Below are 16,954 nucleotides of genomic sequence, written 5' to 3'. Positions count from 1 at the left end.
TTATCCTTTGGAATTCAATTTATAACTTAGGGGTAAATGCTAGAGCTTTAATTTCACTCAAGGTTCTATAGTTGACTGATTTAGAAGAAGAAAGAGATTATGGAGCAGAGATTTTCCTCTGGGTAAAAAAAAATTTTTGTATTTGCAATTCTATCAAAGATCAGAGATTAAATTTTATCCATTTTACTTAAAACTTCTCCCTTACCAGTCATCCCTCTCATGCTCCCTTCTTGTGCTTCATGATCGAGCCTCCTTTAATAACAACTGGGCGGAAATGAATCACTGACTCAACAGCAGCTGAGAAGCTCATGCTCTGTTTGTCCCCTTCTTCTCATATTTTATAAAGTGCACTGGATATGATTTTTTAAACATATCATTTTAGAATTTTTCTTAAAGGAATTTATTAGAAGTACCATCTTATTCCATCTGCCAGAATTCCCTGAGATATCCTTTGACAGGTACAGGGAACAAAACATGTATAAGAAAAAAATTGAAAGTCTGGAGCTCTCCATTTAATGCACTCTGAGTAGCATGCAGTCTCCTCAAGGGCCACTACTTAGTTAGTAATTCAAATTAGATCGTTATTCATAGAATGAGCAAGCCCATGACAAACACCACAAACTACTTGTTGACGTCAGACATTAGTCCTTAGCTTAGGTACACAGTGGTGCTGTAAGCCATGGTAGACATCTAAAAACAAGCAAATATACCAAAAGGAAGGAAGGAAGGAAGGAAGGAAGGAAGGAAGGAAGGAAGGAAGGAAGGAAGGAAGGAAGGAAGGAAGGAAGGAAGGAAGGAAGAAAGGAAGGAAGGAAGGAAGGAAGGAAGGAAGGAAGGAAGGAAGGAAGGAAGGAAGGAAGGAAGGAAGAAGGAAGAAAGAAAAGAAAGAAAGAAAGAAAGAAAGAAAGAAAGAAAGAAAGAAAGAGAAAGAGAGAAAGAGAGAAAGGAAGGAAGGAAGAAAGAAAGACGGAAAGGGAGGAAGGAAGGAAGGGAAAGAAAAAGGGAAGGGGGAGGGAGGAGGGAGAAGGAGGGAGGGAAGAAGGAAGGAGGGAAGGAAGGAAAAGAAAGAAAGGGAAAGGAAGGAAGGAAGGGATGGAGGAAGGGAGGGGAGGGGAGGGGAGAGGGAAGGAGGGACGGACTATTGCCCTGTATTTTCCTAAAATCCATCAACATATATAAAGTAAACTATAAACTCTCACAGTTATCAGTTCTCTGTAGGGTTATTTAAAGCTCAAAAATCTCTGCAATAGTGTTGCCAGATTAACATCAGGCAAGAGCCCCCCAGAATGCTTCCCAACATGGACATTTTTTGATTCTATGGCTTACTTTTGAGGAGTTACCAGAAAATGAACTACTGCCTATAGAAAAACAAGTACATAAATTCTAACGTCTCCACGAGTGACTGGCCCTGATTTCCAATTTCAGTGTCTTTAATAAAAGCTTTGGGTTGGTTTAAGACTGAATCTTGGATTTTCTATTTTACTACTCCCACTGTATAAACATTGCTTAGATGTATGTACTATAAGAAAAGTAACTCTGGAAGAAATTTCGACCCTCCAGGTATAAAAGATATATTATTAAATAGTAATACATTAAAATTAGTAATTAAATTAGTAATACATTTACATTTTTATTGATGATATTTACCTTTTCTTGGTACCTTTAAAAAAAATAGTTCTTACTGCACATTTACATCTTAGTTCAGCTACGATGAAGCAATACATTGTACAGAGAAATATTTTGGGAGTTTGTGGTCTCTCCAAAGGAATGGATTTATATGAATTGAAGATATGGGCTTGACTCCTATCAAAAGAAGAAAAAAACAAGGATTGCCGTCACCCTGCTCATGGTCACCAACTGCTGAAGCACTGATGTCCCTTTGTTGCTCACCTTAGTTTAACACTGTTTATGGTTGTTCCAATTTTAAATATTTATTTATTTATTTGGCTGCGCCGGATCTTAGTTGTGGCACGTGGGATCTTCGTTGTGGCATGTGGGGTCTTTAGTTGAAGCATGCGGGATTTTTCATTTGTGGCATACGGGATCTAGTGCCCTGATCAGGGATCGAACCTGGGCCCTCTGCACTGGGAGAGCAAAGTCTTAACCACTGGACCACAGGGAAGTTCTGGTTGTTCCAATTTTAATGCAACTTTTTACTTCCTGTATCTTTCTTTGGAAGCCTGCATCAAAAAAATGACCTCTCATATAGAAATCTGAGGACGTTCAAAATATCATAATTGATGTCAGAGTCAGTCAGATAGAATTATGTACTTAAAAGTGAATAGCCAGGACTTCCCTGGTGGCGCAGTGGTTAAGAATCCGCCTGCCAATGCAGGGGACACGGGTTCGAGCCCTGGTCTGGGAAGATGCCACATGCTGTGGAGCAACTAAGCCCGTGTGCCACAACTACTGAGCCTGCGCTCTAGAGCCGCGAGCCACAACTACTGAGCCCACGTGCCACAACTACTGAAGCCCGCGCACCTATAGCCCGTGCTCCACAATGAGAAGCCACCGCAATGAGAAGCTTGCATACAACAACAAAGAGCAGCCCCTGCTCACAGCAACTAGAGAAAGCCCGCGTGCAGCAATGAAGACCCAATGCAGCCAAAACTAAATAAATAAAATAAACAAAATTTTTTTAAAAAGTGAATAGCCAATAGCTCTCTTAGACAGATGTCCGTACCTCCAGACTAGTTCATTTAATCCCCATTCCTGATTTTTCCTTCCAGGGAAGGCAGCTCAACTGATGTGCATGTCTGTGCTCCTCAGTCCCCCTTACTGTCTCCATCCCTGGAGGGGATGGGTTGAAGTATTTGATGAGTGAATGTGGGAAGAATACCGAGTTTGCTTGACTCAGCCTATCCTTCTTCATCGTGGGAGCCTGCGGTGAACAGATTTTCTCTGCAGCATCTCCAGGGTTAGGAGCATCCTGTGCCTGGGGCACCATCCCCATCAGGCCAAAACCCAAATCTAATCAGATCACTATCCTGCTTAAAATCTTTCAATGTCTTATAATTTTAAGGAAAATTCCAATGTCCTTATAGCACAGAATACGAGTCCAATCATGATTCAACCCCTATCCACTTCCAGTCTTATCTCTTGCATTTTCAACAGATGCACCCATCCTTCCAGCCACAGAAAACATGACCCGTCCATTTATACCCTTAACGTTCCTGATCACAGGAAACATAACTAACCTCCCACAACCATGTGGACACTCACTGGTTACACTGGTCAGGCATTTTGCAGTAACTCCAAATTTCATTGTCAAAGGAACTGATCTAGTTCAGCGTTTTCCAAGTGGCTTAGGATACCACCACCATGATTTTGGCCATATCAATATTATTCATCTACTATTATTTACTTAATACCCTTCTTCAAGCAATCCACTTTTATTAAATTATTAAAATTTAAATTTCATATCATTACCAGCAATGGAAAACCAATAGAAGCTGCTACAAGCAAGAGGCAACTGTAAAAATAAATACAATGGAAACAAGTCATATGAAATTTTTACCTAGACTGGGTTGCCTGTCCCCCACCTCCATTCCCCAAAGGAAGACACCACACACATTAGAAAAGTGTTAAAGATCAGTATCAAAATGAGACCTCCGAGATGTGTTCAGAAGGGTTGGAGAGGGACCAATATTCTCAATGTTAACTGATTTTACTTAATAACCTTGCACGCACTACCTAAATCAATCCTCTCATGCACCAGGGTATGTGCTCTCACCCTGGCAAACACTGGCCGAGCTTAAATTCAATCACCACAAACAGGGAAAACTGTGGGCTCTGGAACCACGCTGCCTGAACCTGACTCCGACTTCAGCACTTTCTAAATGTATATACCTAAGCTAGTTACATAACTGCTCTTGGACTCAAACTAAGAATAATGAAAATAACAATCTCAAAGTTGTTTGAGGGTTAATGAAGAAAAGGTTTTGAGACAAAACATGAAGCAAAAAAACACACCCCAAAATATTTATTCATCAAATGATAAATAGAAAGAGATTTAACTCTGTCAAGGGACAAAAGAAAAGACATTTTGGTAAAAATGAAATTGAGCAGGTACTAGAAAGACCATTTGATCACACATCAGAGGATGATGAATGAAAGGATGGAGGAATGAAGCAGACTAACACAGGATGAAAGAAACAAGTAAAGACAAATACCGCAGAGTTTCTGTTTTTCTTTTCCCTAACCTGTAAATCCAAGATCTCAGACTTCTGCTAAGACCAAAGCTCTCTCCACCCCATATTACTGGCCTCTTCAAGACCATCTTGTAAATGCTCATGAGCAAATCTGCTCAATTTTACAATCTGTATTTTTACGTCTGTGGTTTTATTTCTCTTCAGCTATTATAGTCTCTTCTGGTTGACGCCAGTGAAAACGTAGGTTCTCGTGTGTCAGGGGGCAGTGTCCCGCTTGGTCGGGATTTATCACCTCTGCCAACTTCATCTTCACCACTTCTAATCCATCCTGCCCTGCCTGTGGCTTCTCCTACTCTGTGGGCCAAGCACACTGTTCCTCCTAATGCTGCTCTGGGAGGCCCAGGACCAAAACAATGCTTCATGTCCCGTTGTCAATTAGGAAATATTCCTTTCATATTTTTTTAATAAATTTATTTATTTATTTATTTTTGGCTGCGTTGGGTCTTCATTGTTGCGCACAGGCTTTCTCTGGTTGCGATGAGCAGGGGTTACTTTTCCGTTGCGGTGTGCAGGCTTCTCATTGCGGTGGCCTCTCTTGTTGCGGAGCACGGGCTCTAGGCGTCCGGGCTTCAGTAGTTGTGGCACGAGGGCTCAGTAGTTGTGGTGCACGGGCTTAGTTGCTCCGCAGCATGTGGGATCTTACCGGACCAGGGATCGAACCCGTGTCCCCTAAATTGGCAGGCAGATTCTTAACCGCTGCACCACGAGGGAAGCCCATTCCTTTCATATTTTAATGGTATATAGAAGAACTTAAAATCATCTTCAAATCAACATCAAGATGTTGAGGGTGAATAATTAATTATATTTAGAGACATTTATTTTCAGAACGAAAATTAATGTTTCGAATGACCTTAATTCTCTTAAACATAATTTTACCACATATGAACAAAACACAGAAAACCATAGTGCTACAATTTTAGATTCTATGATTCCAAAATCAAGTTGTTCCTTCCAAATATGCACTAAAGTCTGTGATTATCTCTAAAATGTAATTATCTTGATATGACTTCTTCAAGTTAGAACCTATGAACTCTCATCCATACTACGAAATGCAAGACTAGAAAACAAACAAACCTTTTATTCTAAAGTTAACATATAAAAAATTATAAATGTAGCCATAAAATTGAAAAGATTATTTTCCCATAACGTCGAGAAAAAATTTTGACATGCTTTGGAATGTAAGTGAAAAGAACATGGTCCAAAAATGCAGGTTATAGTCTTTGTCACACTGGCTGTGTGACCTTTATCTGTGTGGGCTTTAGTTTCCTTCTCTAGAAAATAAAAAGGTTGCGTAAAATGGACTCAAAAGTTCTGTAATTATACGAGCTTTCTGCTCTTATATCACTTCTTCCCTCTTACCGTTTCCCAGAATATTTACTTTGTATGCATGTTTTATTTTTTCAGCAAGTGTTTATTGAGTGTCCACTCTGTGCCAGGAAAATTACAAGGCATTAGAATATAGAAGTTGAGAAAAATATGGTTCTTGTTCACAAAAACCTTTCAGTTTAGTGGGCAAGATGGACATTCAACAAACAATCAGAAGCATTATACTTGATGATGATCTTGAGAAAGAAAAACCTCACCGTGCTCTGCGGGTTATAATAGGTGACCTAATTTTGACTGGGGGCAACAAGGAAGCCACAATGAAGAAGTGACATTTAAAGTGAGGAGTAAAAGGAAGCATATCCCAGCCTTCCAGGGGTACAGGGCAAAATGAAGAATAGTCCTGAGAGGGGCAGACATGGACAAGTTCAAGGAACCGAAAGGGAAACAACGAGGCTAAGGCAGAGAGCATAAAGGGGTGCGGGCATGAGTGACAGGGTCTCCTCTGGACTATCAGGGATGTTAGCTTTTATTATAAGTGCGGGATGTAAGCTCTTTATTATAAGAGCTCACATTATTTACTGTGAGCTCACTAGGTAGGGACATTGACCCTGAAGTTAGAATCTGAGCTCCACCACTTACTAGCTGAGTGACCTTGGGCAGTTTCCTCATTTAGAGTTATTGGGAGGATTAGATCAATCAATGTAAATAAAGTGTTTAAAACAGTGCCCAGTGGTGGTAAGCACTTTGCTGTGTATGTTGTTATTATTAGCATCATTCTTCCTGGCTTCAGGACACAGAAGAGCTCAGAGGAAGGAGTACTACACTCCAGGTGCTGAGACCAGGGCTCCAGGTGCATCTCTTCCCATACAGGCTGTTTCCACAGTAAAATGAGGAAACCTTAAAAGGAACTGAGATAACCCTGAATTGTAATAAAGAAACAGAAAGGTAACTTTAAGTGAACAGAAAGGTGCTCTTGAATCTCTTCTCTGATTTTTGAGATTAAATGGATGTTGTAATATTGGAAAAATATTTAAGAATTCTTGCTTTGCATTGCTCATAATATTAGTTCTAGAAGACGAAAATGGCATCCCACCTAAGTTTCCTTCAAAATTTATTGAGTGTACCATCATTTCTGGTTCTCTTTCATCAATGGTGAATCTTTCAGAACCTCTATAATCACCTAACTGTACTGTTTCACATTGCAATTTAGAAACCTCAGCAAATAAACTTCTCATCCACACTGGTGATGTGAGTAACTAAGATCTATAAATAAACAACAAAGCTTTGGATAAAAATCAACTATTTCAATGGAAAATGTCCTATGATTTACTTTTTTCTCCACTGTTCTTTGCTTCAATTCCTAATAATTTTACAAGGATCCCCTGGATTTTAATAAGCCTTTCCTTTTCATCAAATGAAAACACAAACTTAATGTTCTTAAATTTGCCTCATTTTTATAATATTTAATTACCTCTTATTTATCAAGTACAAGGCACTGAAGACACAAAAAGTATTAAGACATGGGTTATCCCTTTAAAAAGGTGGTAGTAAGAGATGGAGGAGCAAACATAATAAAGAAGGAAGAGAGAGAAAGGCAAGTTAAAGGCTTGGAAATGCAGATAAGGTTAGTGTATCAGTGCATAAGAGGGAAATCAGAGTAGTAAACCCCAGTTAATTTATAAAGTTAATTATCTTCTTTAAGTTTATTGATAATCTCTCAGGGATATAGTTTATCACTAGGTTTGATGGGATGGTTTATCACTACATTAATACAGCAGCACTTCATTAAAATTAATATGAGTTTCTAAACTGAAGTCATTCATTCATTCATTTATCCACAACCCATTTTTTTTAATTTATTGAAGTATAGTTGATTTACAATGTTGTGTTAATTTCTGCTGTATAGCAATGTGACTCAGTTATACATATATCTTCTTTTTCATATTCTTATCCATTATGGTTTATCATAAGATGTTGAAAATAGTTCCCTGTGCTATACAGTAGCACCTTGTTGTTTATCCATCCTATATACAATAGTTTGCATCTGTTAATCCTAAACTCCCAATCCTTCCCTCCCCCACCCCCTCCCCCTTGGCAACCACAAGTCTGTTCTCTATATTTGTGAGTCTGTTTTTGTTTTGTAGATATGCTCATTTCCACAACCCATTTTTGAGCTTCCCCTAGGACTTAGAATCGGGTCTAATTTGATAACAGGCTGCTGTAGCAAGGGTACAAACTGGCTTCTCTAAAACTTCTGTACTTTATTTTCCCCTCTAAATATTTACATCAATGAGCTTCTGAAATGAAGATTCCTTTTCGATCTCTTCTACCTTGCTATCTGCATTTTTCCTATGAGATAAATAAGCTTTTATCTGACTATCTGGATAGATCTTACAAAACCTCAACCACATTAATAGCTGTCCTTCTGGATCCATCATGCCAACATGCTGACACACCTTGTCCAAAAGAAAACAAAATGAGAAAAGTAAGAAACTGGAGAACAAAGAAAGACTGAAAAAATTGGTTAAAAATCAGGCTGCTACTATTTACAACAGCCAAGACGTGGAAGCAACCTAAATGTCCATAAATAGATGAACAGATAAAGAAGATGTGGTGTGTGTATATATACACATATATATATACGTATATATATATATGTGTATATATACACACACATATGTATATGTATATATATATGTGTATACACACACACACACACACACACCATGGAATACTACTCAGCCATAAAATGAATGAAATAATGCCATTTGCAGCAACATGGATGGACCTAGAGATTGTCATACTAAGTGAAGTAAGTCAGACAGAGAAAGACAAATATCACAGGATATCACTTATACATGGAATCTAAAAAAATAATACAAATGAAAATATTTACAAAACTGAAATAGACTCACAGGCATAGAAAACAAACTTATGGTTACCAAAAGGGAAAGGTTGGGGGGGATAAATTAGGAGTTTGGGATTAACATATACACACTACTATATATATAATAGATAAACAACAAGGACCTACTGTATAGCACAGGGAACTACAGTCAATATCTTGTAATAAACTATAATGGAAAAGAATCTGAAAAAGAATAGATAGCTAGATAGATAGATAGATAGATATAGATAGATATGTATTACTGAATCACTTTGCTGTACACCTGAAATTAACACAACATTGTAAATCAACTATACTTCAATTAAAAAAATAGAAAAAAATCAGGCTGCTATATTACTTTCAAATTATTTAACATTTAATATTGGGACATCAGTCCTTTTTTAAAGATGTTTATAACCTTGGGTTAATACATGAAAACCAGGAAAACACAAGGTGGTATAATTTCTTCATCAAACCACAGAGAAGCTAATACCATAAACTCTTCAGGGAAGGTCAAGAGTAAACATTTCTTTTCTTTTTTTAAAATTTTTATTTTATATTGGAGCATAGTTGATTAACAATGTTGTGTTAGTTTCAGGTGCAGAGCAAAGTGATTCAGTTATACATATACACGTGTCTATTCTTTTTCAAATTCTTTTCCCATTTAGGTTATTACAGAATATTGAGCATTTTGGTGAGTTTTATTAGACACAAAGTGTGTGATTTTGTTTTCTTTTGTAACACAGATGTAATATACAGGCAGATAAGTCCCATGCAATATGACTGCCAACTCTAGTCTTTTTTGGACTAGAGAGTCCAAAAGAGTATGGACTCCTCTTAACTCCTTGGGGAAAGTATGTGAAATAAAAGCTTTAGGCAATGTTTTATAATAAATCACACTATCATCTTTCTCTCTTGATAATTCCTCTGTTCTCTTGCTATTCCATCTTTGCCCCCTCCTCCTACCTATTACCAGGTGATCAGGTGGTCAGAACTTTATAAAATAATGGCTGAAAAGGGGGAAGAGTTTAAGGACCACCCTAACTGCTTGAACCTATAAATGTTCATAGATATTTTGAAGTCCCGGAATTTTCCCTACGTGTTAGCAGATTAAAGGGAGGGTTTGCACTTTCTTCATGGATCGCAGTGTCAGCCATGAATAAGGGTCTGATCCCCAATCCAGACTTTCCCAACAGCTATTACTGTAATGTGAGGTTTAGGAAACAAAGTGACAGACAAACTTTCTCTGGGTTTTAGCAGTAGTTGAATTATGCATCTTTTTCTTCTTTCTTTAAACTATACAGGTTTTTAAACTTACCCCAATAGCTGCTAAGATTGGGGCTTGATAAATCCACTTGATGTCTCCAGCACTAAGTTCCCAGCATCTGAGACATGAAAAAGAACTTCCATTAAAGAATCATCAAAGCAAATAAGCAGTGAGATGTAACATTTTGTTTTACCCAAAATTCCAGACCCAGGTTTTTGATTAAGAAACAAGTAGACAGGAAAATTAAAAAATCTCCTAGAACACCCAAAACAGTAAAAAAAAAAAAAAGTGTAACAGTCCTGGTTTCCATACTATTAGCTACCTCCTGGGGATAAGTATTATAAATAGCGGTTTATTGTTTTTATAAAAGAGTCAAAACTATGTTTCTAGAGCCCCAAAAAGTTAGTCTTCTAAATGTGGTACCATTGATTCTTTATTTTTGTTATCACTGGAGATCCATAACAATTAAACCCTGTTGATAGAGAAAGTCCTCTCACTTTCAGAATTTACTCCATTGGTTGTAGAACATTGACATTAGTATATTCTTATCCACAGAAATGCAACAGAAAACTGACAATCATGCAAATGATTCTTGTTGATAGGAATGTAGAAGAAAACTGAATGCAAATGATTTTTGTCCATAGAAAGGAAAATTAGCTGTGTTTGGTGGAATGTAATTGCTCTGTGATCTGTGAATATTGACCAGTTTTTACATTTATTTGTAAAATTATTTCAGTGTACATATTACTAGATATAAACATGTAATTCTTCTATTTCTCCTTTGAACCAGTTACAACATCTTACTGGTTTCCTCATTAATTAGTGAGTTAAAAAATCTTGATAGGTGCTCATTTTATATTTGCATAAGATCATGATTTTACCTTCTATTTTAAAAAGTTAGTTTTTAACAGTACTTAATAAAAACACGATTTGATTTACTTATTTGTTATATTTATTTTCTGCTTCCTGCTCACTCCAACTAGAATTTAAGTTTACATAGTCAGGGATCATTGTTGTTTTTGTTTTCTGTTACAAGTGCCTAGAACAGTACATAGCATGTAGGTTGTCAATAAACATTTGTTGAATTGAATTGAATTCAAAGTAAGTTAGACTCAACCTCACTCAATCTGGTTCGTGGTAAAGGTCTTACACTAGAATAAATGGAACAGAGTTGAGAAAAACTAGTTCCACTTGAAACTTTAATGTAGCACTTTAAATGTTTTTTTTAAATTAAAGATACATAAATAAAAGCCTTCAGTTTCTTTCTCCTTAGACAAAACCTAGCATTGATTGTGGCAACAGTAAATGAAATTTTATAAAGAAATTTTAATGATAACTTTTAAATTCTGGATAATAAACTTATTAAGAAAGTTACTTTTAAATTAATGAACAAATCATGGATAATAAAAAGCTATTTCAACTATTGCTTGAAGGTAAAACATTTTCAGTACACATGTAATAACAACATATTTTTTAAATATAATTTTGTATATAGGCAATACATTCTCATTTCAAAAAACAAACTATAAAAAGATAGACATTGAGACCTCTCAGTCCTCCCCATGTTCCTGTATACCTCTGACCTTGCCTTTCTCCTTACAGGTAACATCTTTTATTACTTTATTGTATATGCTTTCAGTATTTCTTTATGCATATACAAACACATACAAATATTATAATCTTATTTTCCCCATCTTACAAAAGTGCAATGTACACTCTGTTCTGTAACTTGCCCTTTCCTTTTAATAGTATATTTTTAATTTCTTTCCATATCAGTACCAAGACAGCTTAGTAGCCCAGCATTCCATTGGAAGGAAGTACCACAGTTAAATCAACCAGACCCCTAGACCAAAGTGTAATTCTGGTCCAGCCACACTGAAATCTGCGAAGTCAATGGGCTTGAAGACTGAATAAGAATGGAAATCAAACACAGGGACATTTTATACTTGCATACACCTTACTTGTTTACACATTATTGAACATTGCCCATATTATTTGTATGCATCTATTTTCCACATTGTTCAGCCAGGCAAGAAAGATAAAAGTGTTACTGAGTCGTGCAAAACATCTATCACACTACGCTAAAAAGGCTTCCCACTGTAAGGAAAGTGGCACATATTGTGAGAATATAAATTGAACATTGCTTCACTAAATTTTGGATTTCATAAATTTGGATTTCATAAATTTTCTTTTCAGCTTTGACATTTGGTAATATCTTCATAATCTTCTCTCTTTGCTTCAATGACATTTCATGGTGGTGTCTCCTGACACACTGGAATTCAATTACACAACTTCAGCTCTACAAAATACTTGTGTCTGGAAGTAGGTCAAACCAGCTACTTCGAAAAACAGGAAAAACTTGACTTTGATCATTTTCAATGTCAAAGTTTCAAATTTGCCCTTTGATAAGAGGCAACTGAGGTTTCAGATATTTTAAAGAAAATGCTATTAATCCTTATTTTTCATTAATTCTTCAATGTCCCAGCTCACACCGTGTTTGTTAACATGGCTGAGAAACTACCCTCTGTCCAGATTTTTTAAAATAAATTTTAACACTCTAGGAAATGCAGGACTAAATGTCGGTAAAAACGTAGTTCTGAATGGTAGAGCATGAAACACAGTAGTCTGTATGCTGAATGGTAAAGCATACAGACTAGAAAGTAGGATTTCCTGCAGCCAGGACTGGAAACAGGAAATGCATTGTTCCACCAGAGGGATCCAGGGCATTATATTGATCGAATACTGTATTGTCTCCACAACTCACACTCTGATCAGAGTAGAGGAAGTGAAGTCCCCTGAGAGCCATGCAGATTTCCTAGGAATGAGGGAGTGTATCTTTTCTTGGTCCTTTCAATTGCAAGCCCTAAGGTTCCTGCTGGCATCTCTTATCTCCTTTGAATGAGCCGGGAGAAGGTAATAAGGTATCTTGTAAGGTGTTTTTGCTTTTGTAAGTAAAAAGAAAAACAAAATTATTCACTTTTTAAGTCATTTGTCCAATCTAAACTTCCCAATTATCTTACCCTACCTTAGTCAAATAACACTTTGATAGAATTTGATAGAATTTTAGAACTGGAAGAGACTTCTTTTGTATATTCTATAGAGTTTAGAGCTAAAACTGGGTCTTATCTGCTTATCTCTAAATGTCCAAGATAACAGAGAAAATCAGAGTTCTAGCTTTGAAAGGCCAGATCAGAAAAAGATAAATCGCAACTATAAGAGACACGAGCAGGGGCCCAATCTGTCCTTTGGAGATGCTCCAAGTCTGCTCTCTCCACTTGAACTTTGTGACACAGCACTGTACATAGGTCAGATGATGACGCTCAAGAAAACCCACAAAAACTTTTTATCTTAGACAAGCTGAATTTCATGAGAAATCAGATCTGGCAATTATAAAATCATGCCATGAATGTGGTAATACAGTTTTATTTTCTATGCAAAATAAATATAAAATGACCCCTTAACCCAATTATCGCACTCAGATCAGGGCACTATAGAATTCAAGATTTTATTCTAAGTAAGGTAGGAATAAATATTTTATGCAGAAGAGTCACATGATCTAACTTATATTTAATATTTTTACATTAATACATCTGTTTTAGAGCAATATTTAGTATCAGTTGTATTTTTCAAAGTATTACATACCTAATGGATTTTTTCTAAAAAATGATAAACATGTATTTCTTATTTTTTCAGCAAAAAGACTTATGATTATTAATGATTTAATATCTAGCTTATGATTCTTTTAAAAATGCAAGATAACTAAGAAAACTAATTATCTAATTCAATATAAAATGTACTATGAATATATTTGCTTTCTTTCCTTGCTCAAGGCCTGGAATAGCTGTTGAATGGATGAATGAGTCAAAATTGCTCCAGGCTAGCTGTAGGCTTTGGAGATGTAACCTGGTATCTCTGGGTCGCATTCTATTCACCTCTCAAATGTGGGGATTGGACCAAACAATGCCTTCAGTTCTACCTTCTCTAAAATTCCAAATCTAAGTGATTTGGTTACACATCTCAGGGTAAAATTATTTAGCATTATTTAGTACCTCTTTACTGACTCAACCTCCCTCCCTCCTCCAAGAAACCAAACAGCAATGCTGCAAGTTTTCTTTGAGATTTCCAATATCGCTGTGTAAAAAAAAGCAAAGCCAGTAAGTTCTACAACTGAGGGAAAGCTGATGAATGGGGAGTTCTGGAGCAAGGCTGCACCTAAAGATAATGATCTGTAGACTTCAGATTTGGGGGAACAGTGGTAGGTTCTTTGCAGAATTCAGGTGCTCACATAATGTGGCATTTTCTTCACTGCACAACTGACAAAATGATTCTGAAGGAAATACTCAGTGACTCAAAACAAATGTACGGGCTCAATGAAAGAAAGGAGCAAACAAAAAGGAGTTGCTGTCAGGAAATGTACACGATCTGTGGATATTAAACTGTATTCTGTTAACAGGGAAGAATGCTCAGCATTACTACATCTATAAGTTAAAACTGTCTCTCTTTAAATCGCCTTTTCATGTATCATAAGTGTATTAGTCTGCTCGGGCTGCCATAACAATATACTATAGACTGAGGGCTTAAACAGCAGACATTTATTTTCTCAGAGTTGGAGGCTGAAGTCTGAGATCAAAATGCAAGGCACTGTCATCTTGCTGTGTGCTCATAAAACCTTTACTTCATGTGCATACACAGAGAGAAGGAGCTCCCTCATGTCTCTTCTCATGAAGACACTAATCCTATCATTTCAGAGCCATACCCTTAGGATTTCATTTAACCTTAACTACCTCCTTAAGGGCCGTCTCTCCAAATACAGTCACACTGGGGATTAGGGCTTCCCACATATGAATTTTGGGGAGACACAATTCATTCCAAGCAATAAGTTTGACCATGAAAGCAAAGAACAGGCACTGAATGCTTCTCCATGTTCTCCTTTTCTTTCTTTGACTCACCATTACTAAAAACAGAAATAATATGAAAAAATGAATGTTTCAGTATCCATTCATCATGTAGCACCCAAAGAGAAACAGACAACTGGGGGGCTAGTGATTCCCTAGGATGGATTCCACTTCTAATGTGCATTTGTTTTATCATTTAAGAATATTTAATTATGCTATAGAAGACAAGAGAACAAATGGGGTGGATTAAACCTACAGTTTGCATTAAATGTAGATCAGTAGTTAGTAAGTAGAGCACATGCGTGTTAAGCACAGGTACTAAATATCTGGGGCAACTGAGCACTAAATAGTCATGATGCACTAAATATATAAGAGGCACGAAGTATCCCCAATATGCAGGAAGTACTCGATAGTCTTGATGTCTTAATTCAGCCACTGATTAGTGGAACCCATGGCCACATATCCTTTGCCCAAAGAACGCAAATAAAACCCAGAGCTGCTCAGCAGGCTAAGTGGCAAGCTAGAGCCATGGCCAGGTGAACTTGCCCTTATATCTCTCTGAGACAGCAAGTGTGTGTCTCTGGCTCAAGGCACCTTCTGTCTGTGGGTCCCCTTGTTGCAACCACATTTCTGGTCCTCATAACCACACCATCAGTGGGGAATGCTGATGTGGCAGAGAGAGTGAGAGAGAGACAGAGAGCAGATATGAGTACTGCCTATCCCAGGACTCAGGTAGTGCAGTCCTTTCACCTGTGTGCATAATATCCTAAGTGTGTTAACTTACCCATCTCTTTCCCCTTGCTTCTCACTGTATGTTTCAAATTGATTTCATAAACCATGGAGTTTATGACCATCCTAATCGGGTCTGTGAGTCTTTCTGTCCCATGACTCTGGGATGAATAGCTTGCTGGTAATGTATCAGAGGCTACAAGGTAATTTCCCACATAACATCCCTAAAGGGCAATGTCATCAAGAACAGCAGCAAGTCTTGAGAAAATCCCAGGCTCTTGCTTTACCTCTTCTTGTTTCCACTCACCTTGCATCAGCCAGAGTTGCTCGTGCCACAGCCCAGGCTGTAACAAATGCCGCTGGAAACCCTGCAATCAGAAAAGGATTCAGAGACCATATTTCTTTTAAGATTAAGGGATTTTTTTCTTATATTCATCACATAAAAATATACTATTAAAAGATGAGAGATCAAAACAGGCATGAAAAATGTTGCTATGTGAATATGAAAAGTCCACTTAATTTTCATCTTGTCCATTTGAGAAGGGAGGTGGTACACTGATGTTATTCATTCTCAAAAGTCTGAAGATGAACACTGGCTCTATTTTCCTTTGAGGGGTGTAAGGTTAAGCCATGTATGGAGGGGACTGAAGTTCCCGGGGTCAAAGGCAGGCGGTGGTCAGTGCATCCAACTTTGCCTCTTGAAATGCCGAAAGCCACATGCTTTCCAAGAGGAGTGAAGCAACAAGAGGGATTCATGAGAAGTGGCAGGAAGGCTGCTGTTCTAAAATAGTCAAATTTTCTCATTCTAAAAGTTGAAGGCATAGAGAGGCTACACTGCAAGTTACAAAATTAGAAAGTTTTGATCAGTTTAGCCCTTCTTTTTTTTTGTTCATATCGGCTCCAGACAGAAGCATTGCAGGCACTGAAAGCTTAGCAAAGGGTGGTGCTATATTAGTTTGATGATTTGAGCATGACATATTTGTCCTTCATAAACAATAAACACCTATGAGCTTGCAACATCAACTCTATTATATTGACTTTCCATGAGTCCTTTGCCCCCAGTAAAGGTTGACTGCTCAGTTCACGCTATACTTGGACTCTGACATCACAAAAAATCACAAACCATAACTTTTATGCAGCACTGCAACAGAAGATCAAAGGATTTAATGGATAACTTTTCATTACATGGCCTTTTAGAAAGAAGTTTTAAAAAAAGAAAGAGAAACCATAGGAGGCACCTTACAAAGAGAGGAAAAAAATTTAACTCAGAACATTTTTTAACACAACATTCTTTACCTTTTAAAAAACACACTTCTAGGGCTTCCCTGGTGGCGCAGTGGTTGAGAATCTGCCTGCCAACGCAGGGGACACGGGTTCGAGCCCTGGTCTGGGAAGATCCCACATGCCGCGGAGCAACTGGGCCCGTGAGCCACAACTACTGAGCCTGTGTGTCTGGAGCCTGTGCTCCGCAAGAAGAGAGGCCGCGATAGTGAGAGGCCCGCGCACCGCGATGAAGAGTGGCCCCCGCTTGCCGCAACTAGAGAAAGCCCTCGCACAGAAATGAAGACCCAAAACAGCAATCAATCAATCAATCAATCAATCAATATAAAATAAAATAAAATAAAAAAAAAAACAAAAA

At 37.5% G+C, this 16,954-nt stretch overlaps 1 protein-coding gene across 2 annotated transcripts in view; it reads right to left on the bottom strand.

Annotated features, from left to right (window-relative positions):
• PTH2R (parathyroid hormone 2 receptor) overlaps positions 1–16,954 on the bottom strand; it is a 107,304-nt gene that overhangs the window by 18,376 nt on the left and 71,974 nt on the right. For both annotated transcript variants that reach the window (XM_036858303.1, XM_036858304.1), the window contains 2 exons: positions 15,623–15,683; positions 9,743–9,809 (listed from right to left, as the gene is read on the bottom strand). In XM_036858303.1, the coding sequence (XP_036714198.1) occupies positions 9,743–9,809; positions 15,623–15,683 (128 nt within the window). The remainder of the gene's footprint in view (positions 1–9,742; positions 9,810–15,622; positions 15,684–16,954) is intronic.

Source organism: Balaenoptera musculus, chromosome 7 (genome assembly GCF_009873245.2).
Source record: "Balaenoptera musculus isolate JJ_BM4_2016_0621 chromosome 7, mBalMus1.pri.v3, whole genome shotgun sequence".
Taxonomy (NCBI): Eukaryota; Metazoa; Chordata; class Mammalia; order Artiodactyla; family Balaenopteridae; genus Balaenoptera; species Balaenoptera musculus.
The sequence above is the reverse complement of the archived record's forward strand: the minus strand, read 5'-3'. Positions and strand labels throughout refer to the sequence as shown.